This window comes from Balaenoptera acutorostrata, chromosome X (genome assembly GCF_949987535.1).
Source record: "Balaenoptera acutorostrata chromosome X, mBalAcu1.1, whole genome shotgun sequence".
NCBI classification, from domain to species: Eukaryota; Metazoa; Chordata; class Mammalia; order Artiodactyla; family Balaenopteridae; genus Balaenoptera; species Balaenoptera acutorostrata.
Genome location: NC_080085.1, coordinates 74,586,237 through 74,607,925, shown reverse-complemented (window position 1 = coordinate 74,607,925; position 21,689 = coordinate 74,586,237). Strand labels below are relative to the sequence as shown.

Below are 21,689 nucleotides of genomic sequence, written 5' to 3'. Positions count from 1 at the left end.
CAGAGGGCTGTGGGAAATAAACTCCACACTTAAAGGACTCACACAAAACCTCATGTGCTCCAGGACACAGGGCAAAAGCAGTAATTTGACAGGAACCTGGGTCAGACCTACCTGCTTATCGTGGAGAACCTCCAGGAGACGCAGGAGGCAACTGGAGCCCACCCTGAGGATACAGACACTGGAGGCAGCTATTTTTGGAAGCCTGTTCTACATCAAGGACTCCAGTGCTGGCAAGTGCCTTTTTGGAATCCTCACTCTAGCTTACTAGTGCCAGGACCCAGCCTTGCCCACCAGAGGTCACAAGACCTGGGTTCACACACTAGTACAATGGCACTAGCATCGGGACTCTGAGGACCCTGTAGCCAGAGAACTCAGGACACAGCTCCACCCACCAATGGGCCAGAACTAGTCCTGGGAACAGCCTCACACACCAGTGGGCAGGCACCAGACCTAGGACCACCACAGCCACATAGCTTACTATGTCAGGAAACAGCCCAGACACCAGCAGGGTAGCACCAACTCTGGGACTCTCTGGGACCCAGCTCTGCCCAACAGCATGCCAACAGGAGATTTGGCAACCTTGGGCCCCTCAGGCAGCCACCCTGGGATCTGGCTGTACCCACCAGCAGACCAACACCAGCTCCAGGACCTCAGGGTCCTGCAGCCAAAAACCCCACCAGCAGGCGAGCGCTAGCTCTGGGATGCCCTGGGCCTCAGCCCCTGCCCCCACCAACAGGCTGACACCAGCCCCAGGACATGTCTTTGCAATGCCCCACCCACCAGCAGGCCAATGCCAGCTCTGAGACACCTTGGATCCCACAGCCAGCTGGCCCAGGATCCAGTCCCACTCACCAGGAGGTCAACACCAGCTTTCAACACCATGGAACCTGCAGCCAACCATGTCAGAAACCAGCCCCATCCACCAGCAGGCCAACAGTAGATCCAGAGCTCCAAAGGCCACAACCATTTACTCCGGAACCTGTCTCTGCCCAGCAGCAGCTCCAAACCCAGCCCTGCCCACCAGCACTGACAGCCTCTGCACAAGGCAAGGCCTGGCAAACAACTGGAATGGGGGTCAGTCACACCTACCAGACCAACCACAGTAGGCAGCCTGTCATAACAGAAGGATCCACACAGTCCACATAGGGGACACCCCTAGAGCATATAACTCTGATGAGCAGAGGGGAGTGTGCTACTGGGAAGCATAGGAGGTCTCTTATAAAAGGCAACTTCTCCAAGGTCTAGAAAAGTAATCAACCTACCAATACATAGAAATAAAAACAACAAATTAGGCAAAATGAGGCAACAGAGAAATATGTTCCTATTGAAGAAAAAAGATAAAACCCCAGAAGAAGAACTAAGTGAAGTGGAGATAAGCAATCTACCCAATAAAGAGTTCAACATAATGATCATAAAGATGCTCAAAGAACTCAGGAGAAGAATGGATGAACAGAGTGAGAAGATAGAAGTTTTTAATAAAGTGCTAGAAAATATAAAGAAGAACCAAACTGAGATGAAGAATACAATAACTGAAATATTTAAATACACTAGAAGGAATAATCAGTAGTTCAGATGATATAGAGGAACTGATCGGTGAGTGGGAAGACAGATTAGCATAAATCACTGAAGCTGAACAGAAAAAAGGAAAAGGAATAAAAAGAAATAAGGACCGTTTAAGAAACACTTACAACATCAAGCATATTAACATTTGCATTATAGGGGTCCCAGGAGGAGAAGAGAAAGTGGCAGAGAACATATTTGAAGACATACTAGTTGAAAACCTCCCTAAACTGGGAAAGGAAACAGACATCCATGTACAGGAAGCAGAGAGAGTCCAAAACAGGGCCGATCCAAAGAGGACCACACCAAGACACTTTGTAATTAAGATAGCAAAAATTAAAGATAAAGAGAGAATATTAAAAAGCAGTGAGAGAAAAAGCAGTCAGTTAGGTACAAGGAAATGACCATAAGGCTATCAACTGACTTTTCAGCAGAAAATCTAAAGACTAGAAGGGAGTGGCATGAAATATTTGAACTGATGAAAAGGAAAAACCTACAGCCAAGAATACTCTACCAAACAAAGCTTTCATTCAGATTTGATGGAAAGAACAGAAGTTTTACAGACAAGCAAAAGCTAAAAGAGTTCAGCACCACAAAAGCAGCTTTGCAAGAAATAAACAGACCTCTTTAAATGAAAAACAAAAGGACACAGTAGAAATATGAAAATTATAAAAGGAAAAATCTCATGGGTAAAGGCAAATATACAGTAAAGGTAAAAAATCAAGCATGTATAAAGATAGTAGAAAGGTTAAAAGAGAAAAGGAATGAAATCATCTATATACACAATACATAGTGAAGGGATACACTCAAAAATGATGTAAAATATGATATCAAAAATGGTAAACATGGAGGGGTGGAGTTAAAATGCAAGGTTGTTAAAATGTGTTTAAACTTACGAAATCAGAAACAAATAATTGAAGAGAGAGAGAGAGAGATTGTGATATATAAACCTCATAGTAACCAGAAACCAAAAATCTATAATAGACACACACACACACACATGCACACACACACACAGAAAGAAAGAAATCCAAACACAACACTCAAGATAGTCATCAAATCACAAGGGAAGAGAGCAAAAGAAGAAGAAAGGAACAAAAGAGAACTACAAAAACAAACCAATAACTATAAGTACATACCTATCAATAATTACTTTAAATGTCAATGAACTAAATGCTCCAATCAAAAGACATAGAGTGGCTAAATGGATACAAAAACAAGACCTATATATATGCTGTGTACAAGAGACTCACTTCAGATCTAAAGACACACACATGCTGAAAGTAAGGGAATGGAAAAAGTTATTACAGCTAATGGGAATGAAAAGAAAGCCAGGGTAGCAATACTTATATCCATCAAAATAGACTTTAAAACAAAGAATAACGAGAGACAAAGACGGACATTACACAATGATCAAGGCATAGATCCAAGAAGACATAACAATTGTAAGTATATATACACCCAACAAAGGTGCACTTAAACACATAAAACAAATATTAACAGATATAAAGGGAGAAGTTGACAATAAGAAAATAATAGTACAACAATAGTAGGGGACTTTAACACCCCTAGTACATCAATGGACGCAACATCCACAAAGAAAATCAATAAGGAACCATTGGCCTTTAAAGACACATTAGGCCAGAAGGACTTAAGAAATATATATATAGACTATTCCACCCGAAAGCAGCAGAATACATATTTTTTCAAGTACACATGGAACAATTCTCCAGGATATATCACATGCAAGGCCAAAATATGTCTCAATAAATTAGATAAAACTGAAATTATATCAAGTATCTTGTCTGACCACAACACTATGAGACTAGAAATCACCTTCAAGAAAAAAACACAAACACGTGGAGGCTACACAACATAGTACTAAACAACCAATAGATCACTGAAGAAATCATAAAACACCAGGAGACAAATGAAAATTATAACAGAACAATCTAAAAACTATGGAACACAGCAAAAGCACTTCTAAAAGGAATTGCATAGTTATACAAGCCTAACTCAGGAAACAAGAAAAATATCAAACAACATAACCTCACACCTAATGTAACAAGAAGAAGAAGAACAAACAAAACTCAAAGTTAAACGAAAGAAAGATATCATAAAGATCAGAATAGAAATAAACAAAATAGAGACTAAAACAAATAGAAAAGATCAATGAAACTAAGAGCTGGTTCTTTGAAAAGATACACAGAATTGATAAACTTTTAGAGATACTCATAAAGAAAAAAAGAGAGAGAGCTGAAATCAATAAAATTAGAAACAAAAGAGAAGACACAACTGACACCACAGAAATACAAATGATAATAAAAGATTGCTACAAACAATTATATACAAATAAAATGGACAAACTATAAGAAATGGACAACCTATAAGAAATGGACAAATTCCAAGAAATGTACAATCCCCCAAGACTGAACCAGAAAGAAATAGAAAATACCAACAGACCAATTACCAATAATAAAATAGAATCTGTAATAAACAAAAACAAACAAAATTCAAGGACCAGATATCTTCACAGGTGAATTCTAATAAACATTTAAAGAAGAGTTAACACCCATCTTTCTCAAACTATTCCAAAAAACTGCTGAAGAAGGAATGTTTCAAATTTCATTTTATGAGGCCACCATCACAGTGATAACAAAACCAGACAAAGATATCCAAAAAAAGAAAATCACAGGCCAATATCACTAATGATCATAGATGCAAAACTCCACAACAATACATTAAACAATACATTAAAAGGGTAATACAATATGATCAAGTGGGATTTATCCCAGGGATGCAAGAATGGATCAAAATCTGCAAATCAATCAATGAGATACCCCATATTAACAAATTAAAAAATAAAAATCATATAATCATCTCAATAGATGCAGAAAAACCTTTGACAACATTCAACACCCAAACAGCAAGGTCCAGGAGACACCTTCAAGATGGCGGAGGAGTAAGACGTGGAGATCACCTTCCTCCCCACAAATACATCAGAAATACATCTACATGTGGAACAACTCCTACAGAACACCTACTGAATGCTGGCAGAACACCTCAGACTTCCCAAAAGGCAAGAAACTCCCCATGTACCAGGGTAGGGAAAAAAAAAAAAGAAAAAACAGAGACAAAAGAATAGGGATGGGACCTGCACCTCTGGGAGGGAGCTGTGAAGAAGGAAGAGTTTCCACACACTATGAAGCCCCTTCACTGGTGGAGAAAGGGAGTGGGTGGGGGGGTGGGAAACTTCAGAGCCATGGAGGAGAGTGCAGCAATAAGGGTGCAGAGGGCAAAGTGGAGAGATTCCTGCACAGAGGATCAGTGGCGACCAGCACTCACCAGCCTGAGAGGCTTGTCTGCTCACCCGCTGGGGCGGGTGGGGGCTGGGAGCTCAGGCTCGGGCTTTGGAGGTCAGATCCCAGGGAGAGGACTGGGGCTGGCTGCGTGAACACAGCCTGAAGGGGGCTAGTGCACCACAGCTAGGCGAGAGGGAGGCCGGGAAAGAGTCTGGACCTGCCTAAGATGCAAGAGACCATTGTTTCAGGGTGTGCGAGGAGAGGGGATTCAGAGCACCGCCTAAACGAGCTCCAGAGATGGGCGTGAGCCGCGGCTATCAGCGCAGACACTAGAGACGGGCATGAAACACTAAGGCTGTTGCTGCAGCCACCAAGAAGCCTGTGTACAAGCACAGGTCACCCTCCACACCTCCCCTCCTGGGAGTCTATGCTGCCCCCCACTGCCAGGGTCCTGTGATCCAGGGACAACTTCCCCGGGAGAACACACAGGGCACCTCAGGCTGTTGCAATGTCACACCAGTTTCCGCTGCCACAGGCTCACCCGCATTCCGTACCCCTCCTTGCCCCCAGCCAGAGTGAGCCAGAGCCTCCTAATCAGCTGCTACATTATCCCCGTCCTCTCTGAGCGAAGAATAGACACCCTCAGGCGACCTACACACAGAAGCGGGGCCAAATCCAAAGCTGAACCACAGGAGCTGTGTGAACAAAGAAGAGAAAGGGAAATTTCTCCCAGAAGCCTCAGGAGCAGCAGATAAAATCTCCAAAATCAACTTGATGTACCTGCATCTCTGGAATACCTGAATAGACAACGAATAATCCCAAAATTGAGGTGGTGTATTTTGGGAGCAACTGTAGACTTGGGGTTAGCTTTCTGCATCTAATTTGTTTTTGTTTTTATGTTTATCTTAGTTTAGTATTTAGAGTGTATTATGATTGGTATATTTGTTTATTGATCTGGTTGCTCTCTTCCTTTTATTTTATATATATATATATATTTTTAAACTTTTTCCCTTTTGTGGGTGTGTATGTGTGTGCTTCTTTGTGTGATTTTGTGTGTATAGCTTTGCTTTTACCATTTGTCCTGGGGTTCTGTCTGTCCATTTTTTTGTTTTTTTCCTTTGTTTGTTTGTTTTCTAGTATAGTTTTTAGTGCTTGTTATCATTGGTGGATTTGTTTTGTAGTTTGGCTGCTCTCTTCTTTCTTTTTTTCTCTCTTTTTCGTTATTACTTTTTAATTTGTTTAATTATTAACAATTTTTTATTTTCATAACTATTTTATTTTATTATTTTCTTTCTTTTTTTCTTTTTTTCTCCCTTTTATTCTGAGCCATGTGGCTGACAGGGTCTTGGTGATACGGCCGGGAGTAAAGCCTGAGCCTCCGAATTGGGAGAACCGAGTTCAGGACATTGGTCCACCAGAGACCTCCTGGCTCCACAAAATAACAAATGGCAAAAGCCATCCCAGAGATTTCCATGTGAATGCTAAGACCTAGCTCCACTCAACGACCAGCAAGCTACAGTGCTGGACAACCTATGCCAAACAACTAGCAAGACCAGAAAACAATGCCACCGATTAGCAGAGAGGCTGCCTAAAATCATAATACGGTCACAGGGACCCCAAAACGCACTACCAGACGCAGTCCTGCACACCAAAAGACAAGATCCAGCCTCATCCACCAGAACACAGGCACCAATCCCCTCCACCAGGAAGCCTACATAACCCACTGAACCAAAGTTACCCACGTGGGGCAGACACGAAAAACAACGGGAACTATGAACCTGCAGCCTGCAAAAAGGAGACCCCAAAACACAGTAAGTTACGCAAAATGAGAAGACAGAGAAACACACAGCAGATGAAGGAGCAGGTAAAAACCCATCAAAACAAACAAATGAAGAAGAAATAGGCAGCCTACCTGAAAAAGAAATCAGAGTAATGATAGTAAAGACGATCAAAAATCTTGGAAATAGAATGGAGAAAATTCAAGAAATGTTTAACAAGGACCTAGAAGAACTAAAGAGCAAACAAACAGGGATGAACAACACAATAAATGAAATTAAAAATTCTCTAGAAGAAATCAATAGCAGAATAACTGAGGCAGAAGAAAGGGTAAGTAACCTGGAAGATAAAATAGTGGAAATAATTACCACAGAACAGAATAAGAAAAAAAAAAAATGAACAGAATCGAGGAAAGTCTCAGAGACCTCTGCGACAACATTAAAAGCACCAACATTCAAATTATAAGGGTCCCAGAAGAAGAAGAGAAAAAGAAAGGGACTGAGAAAATATTTGAAGAGATTGTAGTTGAAACTTCCCTAATAAGGGAAAGAAATAGTTAATCAAGTACAGGAAGTGCAGAGAGTCCCATACAGGATAAATCCAAGGAGAAACTCGCCAACACACATATTAATCAAGCTATCAAAAATTAAATAAAAAGAAAAAATATTAAAAGCAGCAAGGGAAAAGCAACGAATAACATCCAAGTGAATCCCCATAAGGATAACAGCTGGTTTTTCAGCAGAAGCTCTGCAAGGCAGAGAGGAGTGGCAGGACATATATAAAGTGAAGAAAGGGAAAAACCTACAACCAAGATTACTCTACCCAGCAAGGAACTCATTCAGATTTGACAGAGAAATTAAAACTGTTACAGACAAGCAAAAGATAGGAGAATTCAGCACCACCAAACAAACTTTACAACAAATGCTAAAGGAACTTCTCTAGGCAGGACACACAAGAGAAGGAAAAGACCTACAATAACAAACCCAAATGAATTAAGAAAATGGTAATAGGGACACACATATTAATAATTACCTTAAATGTAAATGCATTAAATGCTCCAACAAAAAGACAAAGACAGGCTGAATGGATACAAAAACAAGACCCATATATATGCTGTCTGTAAGAGACAAACTTCAGACCTAGGGACACATACAGACTGAAAGTGAGGGGATGGAAAAAGATATTCCATGCAAATGGAAATCAAAAGAAAGCTGGAGTAGCAATTCTCATATAAGACAAAATAGACTTTAAAATAAAGACAATTACAAGAGACAAAGAAGGACACTACATAATGATCAAGGGATCAATCCAAGAAGAAGATTTAGCAAATGGAAATATTTATGCACCCAACAAAGGAGCACCTCAATACATAAGGCAAATGCTAACAGCCATAAAAGGGGAAATCAACAGTAACACAATCATAGTAGGGAACTTTAACACCACACTTTCACCAATGGACAGATCATCCAAAATGAAAATAAATAAGGAAACACAAGATTTAAATGACACATTAGGGCTTCCCTGGTGGCGCAGTGGTTGAGAGTCTGCCTGCTAATGCAGGGGACACGGGTTCGAGCCCTGGCCTGGGAAGATCCCACATGCCGCGGAGCGGCTGGGCCCGTGAGCCACAACTGCTGAGCCTGCGCGTTTGGAGCCTGTGCTCCGCAACGAAAGAGGCCCGCGCATCGCGATGAAGAGTGGCCCCCGCTTGCCACAACTGGAGAAAGCCCTCGCACAGAAACGAAGACGCAACACAGCCAAAATCAATCAATCAATCAATCAATCAATCAAACATACGCATCTGATTCAAGATCCTCATTAAAAAAAAAAATAAAAAAAAAAAATAAATGACACATTAAACAAGATGGAATTAATTGATATTTATAGGACATTCCATCCAAAAACAACAGAATATACTTTCTTCTCAAGTGCTCATGGAACATTCTCCAGGATAGATGATATCTTGGGTCACAAGTCAAGCCTTTGTAAATTTAAGAAAATTGAAATTGTATCAAGTGTCTTTTGTGACCACAACGCTATGAGACTACATATCAATTACAGGAAAAATTCTGTAGAAAATACAAACACATGGAGGCTAAACAATACACTACTAAATAACCAAGAGATCACTGAAGAAATCAGAGAGGAAATCAAAAAATACCTAGAGACAAATGACAATGAAAACACGATGACCCAAAACCTATGGGATGCAGCAAAAGGCGTTCTAAGAGGGAAGATTAAAGTAGTACAATCCTACCTCAAGAAACAAGAAATATCTCAAATAAACAACCTAACCTTACACCTAAAGCAATTAAAGAAAGAAGAACAAAAGAAACCCCAAAGTTAGTAGAAGGAAAGAAATCATAAATATCAGACCAGAAATCAATGAAAAAGAAATGAGGGAAACAATAGCAAACATCAATAAACCTAAAAGTTCTTTCTTTGAGAAGATAAACAAGATTGATAAACCATTAGCCAGACACATCAAGAAAAAAGGGGAGAAGTCTCAAATCAATAGAATTAGAAATGAAAAAGGAGAAGTAACAACTGACACTGCAGAAAGACAAAGGATCATGAGAGATTACTATAAGCAACTATATGCCAATAAAATGGACAACCTGAAAGAAACAGACAAATTCTTAGAAAAGCACAACCTTCTGAGACTGAACCAGGAAGAAACAGAAAATATAAAAAGACCAATGACAAGCACTGAAATTGAAACTGTGATTAAAAATCTTGCAACAAACAAAAGCCCAGGACCAGATGGCTTCACAGGTGAATTCTATCAAACATTTACAGAAGAGCTAACATCTATTATTCTCAAACTCTTCCAAAATATAGCAGCGGGAGGAAGCCTCCCAAACACATTCTGCAAGGCCACCACCACGCTGATACCAAAACCAGACAAAGATGTCACACAAAAAAGAAAACTACAGGCCAATAGCACCGATGAACATAGATGCAAAAATCCTCAAAAAAATACTAGCAAACAGAATCAAACAGCACATTAAAAGGATCATACAGCATGGTCAAGTGGAGTTTATCCCAGGAATGCAAGGATTCTTCAATATACACAAATCAATCAGTGTGATACACCATATTAACAAATTGAAGGAGAAAAACCATATAATCATCTCAAGAGATGCAGAGAAAGTTATCGACAAAATTCAACACTCATGTGTGATAAAAAGGCTCCAGAAAGTAGGCATAGAGGGAACCTACCTCAACATAATAAAGGCCATATATGACAACCCCTTAGCCAACATCATCCTCAATGGTGAAAAACTGAAACCATTTCCACTAAGATCAGGAACAGGACAATGTTGTCCACTCTCACCACTATTATTCAACATAGTTTTGGAAGTTTTACCACAGCAATCAGAGAAGAAAAGGAAATAAAAGGAATCCAAATCGGAAAAGAAGTAAAGCTGTCACTGTTTGCCGATGACACGATACTGTATATAGAGAATCCTAAAGATGTTACCAGAAAACTAATAGAGCTAATCAATGAATTTGGTAAAGTAGCAGGATACAAAATTAATGCACAGAAATCTCTGGCATTCCTATACTCTAATGATGAAAAATCTGAAAGTGAAATTAAGAAAACACTCCCATTTACCATTGCAACAAAAAGAATAAAATATCTAGGAATAAACCTACTTAAGGAGACAAAAGACCTGTATGCAGAAAATTATAAGACACTGATGAAAGAAATTAAAGACGATACAAATAGATGGAGAGATATACCATGTTCTTGGATTGGAAGAATCAACATTGTGAAAATGACTCTACTACCCAAAGCTATCTACAGATTCAATGCAATCCCTATCAAACTACCACTGGCATTTTTCACAGAACTAGAACCAAAAATTTCACAATTTCTATGGAAACACAAAAGACCCCGAATAGCCAAAGCAATCTTGAGAAAGACAAACAGAGCTGGAGGAATCAGGCTCCTGGACTTCAGACTATACTACAAAGCTACAGTAATCAAGACAGTATGGTACTGGCACAAAAACAGAAATATAGATCAATGGAACAGGATAGAAAGCCCAGAGATAAACCCATGCACATATGGTCACCTTATCTTTGATAAAGGAGGCTAGAATATACCATAGAGAAAAGACAGCATCTTCAATAATCAGTGCTGGGAAAACTGGACAGCTACATGTAAAAGAATGAAATCAGAACACTTCCTAACACCATACACAAAAATAAACTCAAAATGGATTAAAGACCTAAATGTAAGGCCAGACACTATCAAACTCTGAGAGGGAAACATAGGCAGAACAGTCTATGACATACATCACAGCAAGATCCTTTTTGACCCAGCTCCTAGAGAAATGGAAATAAAAACAAAAATAAACAAATGGGATCTAATGAAACTTAAAAGGTTTTGCACAGCAAAGGAAACCATAAACAAGAGGAAAAGACAACCCTCAGAATGGGATAAAATATTTGCAAATGAAGCAACTGACAAAGGATTAATCTCCAAAATTTACAAGCAGCTCATGCAGCTCAATATCAAAAAAACAAACAGTGCAATCCAAAAATGGACAGAAGACATAAATAGACATTTCTCCAAAAAAGATATACAGATTGCCAACAGACACATGAAATAATGCTCAACATCATTAATCATTAGAGAAATGCAAATCAAAACCACAATGAGGTATCATCTCACACTTGTCAGAATGGCCTTCATGAAAATATCTACAAACAATAAATGCTGGAGAGGGTGTGGAGAGAAGGGAACCCTCATACACTGTTGGTGGGAATGTGCATTGATACAGCCACTATGGAGAACAGTATGGAGGGTCCTTAAAAAACTAAAAATAGAACTACCATACGACCCAGCAATCCCACTACTGGGAATATACCCTGAGAAAACCATAATTCAGAAAGAGTCATGTACCACAATGTTCATTGCAGCTCTATTTACAATAGCTAGGACATGGAAGCAACGTAAGTGTCCATTAACAGATGAATGGATAAAGAAGATGTGGCACATATATACAGTGGAATATTACTCAGCCATAAAAAGAAATGATATTGAGTTATTTGTAGTGAGGTGGTTGGACCTAGAGTCTGTCATATAGAGTGAAGTAAGTCAGAAAGAGAAAAACAAATACCGTATGCTAACATGTATATATGGAATCTAAAACAAAAATGGATCTGAAGAACCTAGGGGCAGGACAGGAATAAAGATGCAGATGTAGAGAATGGACTTGAGGACATGGGGAGCAGAATGGTAATCTGGGAAGAAATGAGAGTGTTGCATGGACTTATATATACTTGAAATTTAAAATAGATAGCTAGTGGGAAGCAGCCACATAGCACAGGGAGATCAGCTTAGTGGTTTGTGACCATCTAGAGGGGTGGGTTATAGAGGGTGTGAGGGAGATGCAAGAGGGGGGAAATATGCGAATATATGTATATGTGTAGCTGATTCAGTTTGTTATAAAGCAGAAACTAACACACCATTGTAAAACAATTATACTCCAAAAAAGATGTTAAAAAAGAAAAAAAAAAACAGCAAGGTCCTACTGCATAGCACAGGGAACTATATTCAATATCCTGTGATAAACCATACTGGAAAAGAATATGAAAAGAATGTATATATATATATATATATATATATATATATATATATATATATATATATATTATATATATATATACACATATATATATATATATATACATACACATATATATGTATATATATATGTATAACTGAATCACTTAGCTGTACAGTAGAAATACAGAAAACGTAAATCACCTAAACTTCAATGAAACATTTTTTTAAAAAGTCAACATCCATTTATTATAAGAACTCTCCACAAAATGGGCATAGAGGCAACAAACCTTGACCTAATAAAGGCCTTATATGACAAGCCCACAGCTAACATCATACTCAACAGTGAAAAACTGAAAGTATATCCTCTAAAATCAGGAACAAGACAAGTATGCCCACTCTCACTGATTTTATGCAACATAGTTTTGGAAGTCCTAGCCACTGCAATCAGAGAAGAAAAAGAAATATAAGGAATCCAGATTGGAATGGAAGAAATAAAACTGTCACTGTTACTATGCAGATGGCATTATAATATATACAGAAAATCCTAAAGATACCACCAAAATACTAGAACTCATCAATGAATTCAGTAAAGTTGCAGGATACAAAATTAATATATAGGAACCTGTTGCATTTCTAGACACTAACAATGAACTATCAGAAAGAGAAATTAAAACAATCCCATTTACAATCGCATCAAAATGTATAAAATGCCAAGGAATAAATCTAAGTAGGAAAAGACCTGTTCAAAGAAACTATAAGACACTGATGAACAAGATTGAAGATGACACAAACAGATGGAAAATATACCATGTTCATGGACTGGAAGAATTAATATTGTTAAAATGACCATACTACCCAAGGCAATCTACAGATTCAATGCAATCCCTATCAAAATACAAATGGCATTTTTCATAGAAGTGTAATAAATAATTCATTGTTTGAATTAGAATACAAATTCTAAAATTTGTGTGGAAACACAAATGACCCCAAATAGCTAAACCAATATTAAGTAAAAAAAAGTACAAAACTGGAGATGTCACACTCCTGATTTCAAACTATACTACAAAACTATAGTAATCCTATCTGTATGGTACTGGCACAAATACAGACACATAGATCAATGGTACAGAATAGAGAGCCCAGAAATAAACCCATACACTTATGATCGATTAATCTACAACAGAGAATGTAAGAACATACAATGGTGAAAAGGCAACCTTTTCAGTAAATTGTGTTGAGAAACTTAACAGTTACTTGCAAAGGAATCAAACTGGATTACTATCTCACACCATGAACAAATATAAATTCAAAATGGATTGAAGACTTAAATGTAGGACCTGAAACTATAAAACTCCTAGAAGAAAACACAGGCAATAAGCTCTTTGACATCGGTTTTAATAATATTTTTTTGATACATCTCCTCGGGCAAGGGAAGCAAAAGCAAAATAAACACATGGGACTACATCGAAGTAAAAAGCTTTTGTACAGTGACGGGAACTATCAACAGAACGTAAATGTCACCTACTGAATGGGAGAACATATTTTCAAAGGATATATCTGATAAGGAGTTCATATCCAAAAATATACAAAAAATTCATACAATTCAACATCAAAAGAACAAACAACCTGATTAAATCTGTGTAGACATTTTTCCAAGGAAAGCATACAGATTGCCAACAAGCACATGAAAAAATGCTCAACACCACTATTCATCAGGGAAACTCAAATCAAAATCACAATGAGGTATCACCTCACACCTATCAGGATGGCTATTATGAAAAAGACAACAAAAAACGAGTATTGGCAAGGATGTGGAGAATAGCAAACCCCTTTGCATTGCTGGTGGGAATGTAATTGGTGTAGCCATTATGGAAAATAGTATGAAGGTTCCTCAAAAAATTAAAAATAGAACTACCATATGATCCAGCAATTCCACTCCTGGAGATTTATCCAAAGAAAACAAAAACACTATTTTAAAAAGATATTTATACCCCTATATTCATTGCAGCATTATTTACAATAGCCAAGATACGGAAGAAACCTACGTTCCCATCAAGAGATGAATGCATAATGAAGAAGTGGTATACATATAAAATGGAATACTACTCACCTGTAAAAAAGAATAAAATCCCATCATTCATGACAACATGGATGGACCTTGAAAAGTGTTCTTTTTTAAAACTAAAAGTTTAGCTACCTACATACACATAGACACACACTAAAGATTTGGGAGCACTTAATAAAGCACTATAAAGCTTATCATCATCATCATCACCATCATCATCCTGTAAGGTTTGCTTAAATTCCAAGTTTTCTTCTCCACCTACACTGGAAATAAGCAATGGCTTTTGCTCTATGAGCCATCAATATAATACAAAAATGATTCACAGGCGTCTAAAAAATTGGGTGGAGACATTTTTAGGTTAGGATAATTATAATATATATAGAAAAAAAGCACTGGCAAATATAGAAATCAGTGTTTTGGAAACTCAGATTTAGCTAATATAATGAATGAAGTTCCTGTTATTAAACTGATGTAGTTAATCTTTTTGTTTAGTGGAGATACCGAAATTGTATGTTAGTCTAAACTCCATATTAGAAAATTTTAGTCATTCAACTCTGGCTCCTATTAGGCCAATGGTTCTTCCTGGACACACGAGAAACAAAGAAAAGGCAATGACATAAAAGCAGTTACCATTTGTGTGACATGAAGCATGCCTTACAATATTACTCATTGAAAAAGTCAAAGATAGTCACAGAAACAGAAATGTCTTAAGTTGACCATTAAAAAGGTTGGTTTGGTTCTTTCTAGATAGATCTCTCCTGTCTTACACTCACAGAAGAAAGGCCTAGGACCACTCTGTCCTCCTTATGACCACTTCTTAGCATCCAAGCCAACTGAATAAGAATATGAAATGCATCTTGAAAAGGGAAGGGTGCTGATTCCAATCATGCTATCAGGCTAACTGGCATTATACCATATCATGAAGCTAACATCTCACTGCAAAGACCTGGCAGGATTCTACTTATGGCTCTTCCAATCCTGAGCTGATTGTTGTAGCTACTATTACAGGATTGGATATTCACAGGCTCAGTTTCCCAGGGAGTTGGATGGCAGCTGAAATTCCTAAAAATATTTTGTCACAATAGAACTCGAAGAAAAAAAAAACCAAACAGATGAAGAATCTGCTATCTTTTAAAGAGTGAACACTACAGGAATTTCATTTGAAGCACTTTATTACTTCCTTGTAAGCTGTCAGTTTAAGTCTCTCTCAGGCCAAATTCCATGTCTGTCTGTTTGAAATGGTTCATAAACTGAGGAAAGGGGAGTAGTCATATTTTGGGAAATTCAAAGGCACACATGACTAATCCGTGCTTTGAGTGTGATCCAGGGATATTAGCACTTCTCCAGATCTGCAGAGAAAGATGGGGATAAAAGTCCTTCTTCTTTTTCCCTCTATAACCCAAAATATTTTACAGAAAATACTAGGTAATAGGATTATTTTGTATTAATTACCTATCAGGGAATTAAGACACAGATTGCACAATAGAAACAGAGACAGAAACATGAGATGAGAATATCAGCAGTGCAATATATGAAGGCAAAAAAAAATTAAATTTCATCATTTTTTAGTAACTCAATAAAAGGCTGGATGGAATTTGAGAAAAATCTGACTCACCAAATGAATTTTATTTCAATGTGCTGTAATGTTTTCTCATATTGTTTGGTGCAGAACAGATGTTCAAGAAACATATGTTAATGAAAAGACAACCTCAGAATGGGAGAAAATATTTGCAAAAGAAGCAACAAAGGATTAATCTCCAAAATATACAAACAGATCATGGAGCTCAATATCAAAAACACAAACAACCCAATTAAAAAATGGGCAGAAGACCTAAATAGACATTTCTCCAGAGAAGACATACAGATGGACAAGAGGCACATGAAAAGATGCTCAACATCACTAATTATTAGAGAAATGCAAATCAAAACTACAATGAGGTATCACCTCACACCGGTCAGAATGGCCAGCATCAAAAAATCTACAAACAATAAATGCTGGAGAGGGTGTGGAGAAAAGGGAACCCTCTTGCACTGTTGGTGGGAATGTAAATTGATACAGCCACTGTGGAGAACAGTATGGAGGTCCCTTAAAAAACTAAAAATAGAACTACCATACGACCCAGCAATCCCACTACTAGGCATATACCCTGAGAAAACCATAATTCAAAAGGACACATGTACCCCAAGTTTCATTGCAGCACTATTTCCAATAGCCAGGACATGGAAACAACCTAAATGTTCAACAACAGATGAATGGATAAAGAAGATGTGGTACATATATACAATGGAATATTACTCAGCCATAAAAAGGAACGAAATTGGGTTATTTGTAGAGATGTTGATGGAGCTAGAGTCTGTCATACAGAGTGAAGTAAGTCAGAAAGAGCAAAACAAATATCATATATTAACACATATATGTGGAATCTAGAAAGATGGTACAGAGGAACCTATTGCAGGACAGGAATAGAGATGTAGACATAGAGAACGGATATGTGGACACAGGAGGGGAAGGGGAGGGTGGGATGAATTGGGAGATTAGGATTGACATATATACACTACTATGCATAAAATAGATAGCTAGTGGGAACACACTATAAAGCACAGGAAGCTCAGCTCAGTGCTCTGTCACTACCTAGATGGGTGGGATGGGGGTGTGTGGGAGGGAAGTCCAAGAAGGAGGGGATATAGGTATACATATAGCTGATTCACTTCATTGTACAGCAGAAACTAACACAAGATTGTAAAGCAATTATACTCCAATTTAAAAAAAGAAACATATGTTAAATGAAAATCATGAATTATATACATTTTTATCTATAGATAGATATTAATTGATGATAGATACATACATATATACATACATACTATATCTCTTGGCCTATAGTTACATAGATATAATCTCTAAATGGATATCAGACAATATTGTCAAGAATAGCACATGTGGGTCCTATCTTAGTGAAAAAAGAATTATCATCAGTAATTAGTATGCTGATTATACATATAGAAATTAATTTTTGAAGTAATTTTCAGATACCTAAGAACAGTTAAATTTCCCAAGTATTTTAATGACCCTACACCAATGCACACACACACACACACACATTTTTATTTATACTTTTCATTTGCTAAATGAGATACGTTTATTAATACCAGAGACTTTAGCATACCCACTCTCTGAATTATCTCAAGATCTGAATTAGTGGAGTTTGAATGAATCAGTTTCCATTATATAGAGGAAATATAACGAAGAGGAAAATAAACATCTTTGAAATGGAAAAACGATACACATCAAAAAAGGAAATAAAATCACATAAAGTAGAAAATTTGAAATACCTTTATGCTAAGCAGATAAAACAATATGGCATACCTGATATTACTCTGCATTTTTAAGAATTTACATGTCAAGCTATATGAATAATAGAGAACTCTTCTCAAATCTAAGCATGATGACTTAACCATTTCTAAACCTTTTTACTTGCATTTTTTTGCTTGCAACTGTTGGGGGGAAAATAACAATTTAAAGGCAAAAATAACATACAAAAACATCACTATATTTAAAAAGAGATCTCATGATCATTGTATTTTGTTACCCTTAGACCCCATTTTAAAATTGCAAATGCAAAGAAATAATATAAACAAATCGAGAATAACTTTCATTTACTTAGGCAAACTCAGCAGGGTTCAAAGAGGCTTCTCCAGACATATGACATTGAAACAGAAGGTAACAGCAGACTCTTATCAATAATTAATTTGACAGTTGTATGTAAAATTATACAGAGCTGTAAAATATTATCTCTTTCTTTACAAAAAAAATGTTGAGACATAAGGACCTGAAACAGGAAAATACTGTAAAGCATTTTAACAATCATTTGGGAAAAAAAGGATAATTCTCAACCCATAACAGATCATATTAAAAATATCAACTGAATTCTTCAAAAGTATATTTAAGCAAAATTAATGAAAGTTAAGTTTGTAATGGATAGTAAGTGTAATGCCAAATATGAAACTTACTGATAGCTAAATTGAGAATTGATTCTCTCTCAATTATCTTTGCTAATGGAGGAGTGAAGAAGTGTGTCTAATGCAAAATAATGCATAATCCCAGAATTATTTCTACTTGGCTTACAGAGCAGTTTTCTTCTTATATGACTGGAAGTGAGTAGGATATCCTTGAGCATGTAAAATAAATTAATGTATTCTAAGAAGAGAAATTACTATAGAGCTGTGCAGATTCTTCTTCCTTCCCGTTTAATGATTTTTCTACTGTCTGCCATTTAGACTGAAGTATTCATGCCTTTCCCTACTCAGTCCTTTATCTATCTCTATCATCTCATTCTAGGCACAAGCAAAGGGTTATGAATTGAGGAGTCTTTTTTTTTTTTCCAATAATTCTCACTGTGGTAAATCCAAGTTGTAAGACAGAAGGCCAAGGCTCTAATCCAAGGAAGGAGGCTCCGTTATCTTGTAGGAATTGAAGCATACATGCCAAATAAACTAGGAGGGAATGAAAACCTCAAACTGGATTTTAACATTTACTATAAGACATCATGATGATGAGGAAAAAGTATGGGCCCTGGACTTTAAAACACCAGGGTCTGAAACCCAGTTCTGCCACTCAGTTGCTCTGTAACCTCAAGCAATTAATTTAAACTCACTGAGCCATACATTGTTTACTTGAAAAATGAAGACAATATTCATAAGGTTACTATAAGATTAAATGAAGTGTATATAAAACACTTAGCACCCATGTCTGGTACATAATAGAAACTTAATATATATTACAGGTTTTTCTCGACAGATAAGGTACCGAAGTTTACTCAAGAGTACATTAGCCTCAAAGCAATTATAAAATCCTTTTTTTTCTTCCATCTACACAGGATACATCTTTCATCAGGACACAGATCTGATTATTTACATGGTACTGATTCTAGGCTCTGTCAATGTATTTCAGAAGTCAATAAATAGATTATCATTTATTGAGCACCAAGGTAATATATTTCAGGCACTGTTATGCCCTCTATATTCATTTATATGTACAGGGCTGCTTTCTTCTTGTATCAGAATTTGTTTATAAATATTTAAAGTCTAAAAAATCATTATCTAATCCCCAAAGCCTGAGTCTATTCCTAAATTCTCTATCTTAGCTAATGACATAATCATCCAACTTATAACCTAGGCTAGACATGAATCATCCTAGATTTCATCCTCTCGCTCTCTATTTTGATCAGTTATCAAGTTTGATTAATTCTAATTATGAAGCAACTATGAATCTCTTTTCTACTCTACTGAATTCTCCTCAACTCAGGTCCTCAGTATTTCTCCCTTCATTGCTACTTACCTTCAACAGCAATTGTTTTTAAAGCATTTACTCAGTTACTTATCAGTGGTTCCTTTTACCTACAGCAGCTTTTTTTTTTATTTGAACAAAATCCTATATGAAATAGAACATGTAAAATTCTGAGGCAGAAGTGGGGAACCTAGAAGTACTTCCCCAATCCCATGTCAGCCAGTAAGGAAAGTCCTTGAAAGACCCTTTGGAAAACCATTGGTCTATAGGGAAAATCCTAAACTGTTAAACAAGATAGCTTCACAAGCTGGTTTTTCCCACTCTTTCTACCTCTAACTGTATCGCCTATAAGTCTCCCATCTTAAATCTCTGCTCCAGTCTCTTCCACTTAATTGCTATTCCCCCTAGCATACCAGGTCCTTTCTCATCAGTGTATATCTGTCTACAGAGGATGTTTTTCCTCTGATTCTCCATCTGTCCAACACTCAGCCTATAAGACATAACTCAAATCTCTATGAGCATTACCCAACTTAACAAATTGATTTAGTTGTTCCCATTCTGTGATATTATAGCACCTTGTATGTACTTGTATTATAGTCTCTATCATACTTTAATGAAATTGAAATTATTAGTTTACATGACCTTCTCCCTAATTCTACTGTGACAAGGACTACTACTCATATAATTTTGCATTACCTAGGACCTAATACCCAAAACACATTAGGTTTTTTTAGTTTTTTGTATCATTGAAGATACAAAGATCATATTGTCATTAAATACATTTTCTACCACATAGTAGCTTTAATGATTTTTAAAAGTTCAGTTAGAGAAATAGCAAGCTTATTTTTTTTCAATTCTTTTTTTTTAATTGAGGTATAGTTGCAAGCTTATTTTTAAGTGTTTTATGTTCTTTTTTTTAGAGAATCAAAAATGCAAATTTATGAGACCGGTATTTTTAGGGGAGTACTGTTTATCACAGTGTTCGATGAAAAACACTGAATCATTATTTAAGACAATGACTACTTGCACTTTCTTCTTTTCTAATCATAAGGTACTACCAGGGATGATGCATATTATTTCTACATTTTATCCTAGAGTAATAACATGGAAAAGATACACAGATGCCCAGAACTTTTGAAAACAAAAGGAGTATTATTGAGACATATCAACAAGCAGGTATACTACATCCCATAGGAGGCTTTGAGAAAATGTTAGTTTGGCCAGTCCCCCCTGCCCCCACCATCTCTGCCCACAGCACACAAAAACATACATACATACACACAATAAGGCCTTGAAAGAGGTTTCTTACAAGGAAATGACAATTAATTTTTAAGTCATGTCCATTTGATTTGAGTCACTGGAGTAACAAAACTGTTTTCATGAATACTCAAAAAAATTCAATAATGTAACCTCTAGTAGAGCTTGAAAAGCTCTGAAGGACAAGGCAGTTAGATCAATATTAGTTCATTTCAAATGCTGGGCAGTATGAAGAGACAAGGCTGATCATCGGATGGATTTTATTACCTGTCGGAGTGATAAGTCCTGGTGATAAGAGGCCTGGGACTGAATGGGGCAGAAGGCGAGTATTGTCTTGCAACACTCCCAAAGAACGCTTAGGAGGCCTGCCAGGCCTTGAACTGTTGAAAAACAGACAAAGATCAGGTTAAAATATGCTCTTTGGAAATACCATCACTTGCTACATTTGCCTAAATCTCGTTTAATTGCCAAGAATGATAGAATTTTATATTAAAGACTATTTTCATTGATTACTAAAGGACCAATACTTTATACTAAACTTCCAAAATAATTATGGCAAGCATTAAAACCATAAGAGATCAATTTCTAGTTTAGATTCTATTTACAAGCCAGCACTTTGCAATACAGCTTACCTGTTGTGAGAAACCCAAACCTCGCTCTTAAAGCTACACTTGATCCCTGGTATTAATACATGCAACTGAGATCTGAGATAGGGGCTCACAGAATTAGGATTGTATAGAATGTGAAGTGATTAAGTCTCTGCTCAGCATGCCAGAGGTGAGGGGTAAAAAGCTGATATGTAGAATAAGGCCTGATGTTTACTAGCATTTCCACAGCTGCTGGGAGCCCACAGGGAACAAA

General features: G+C 37.1%; 1 protein-coding gene across 1 annotated transcript in view; it reads right to left on the bottom strand.

Moving 5' to 3' along the window:
* Positions 1 to 21,689, bottom strand: part of DACH2 (dachshund family transcription factor 2) — a 648,107-nt gene that overhangs the window by 379,757 nt on the left and 246,661 nt on the right. The window contains exon 3 of the mRNA XM_057539119.1: positions 21,096 to 21,208. Coding sequence (XP_057395102.1) covers positions 21,096 to 21,208 — 113 coding nt within the window. The remainder of the gene's footprint in view (positions 1 to 21,095; positions 21,209 to 21,689) is intronic.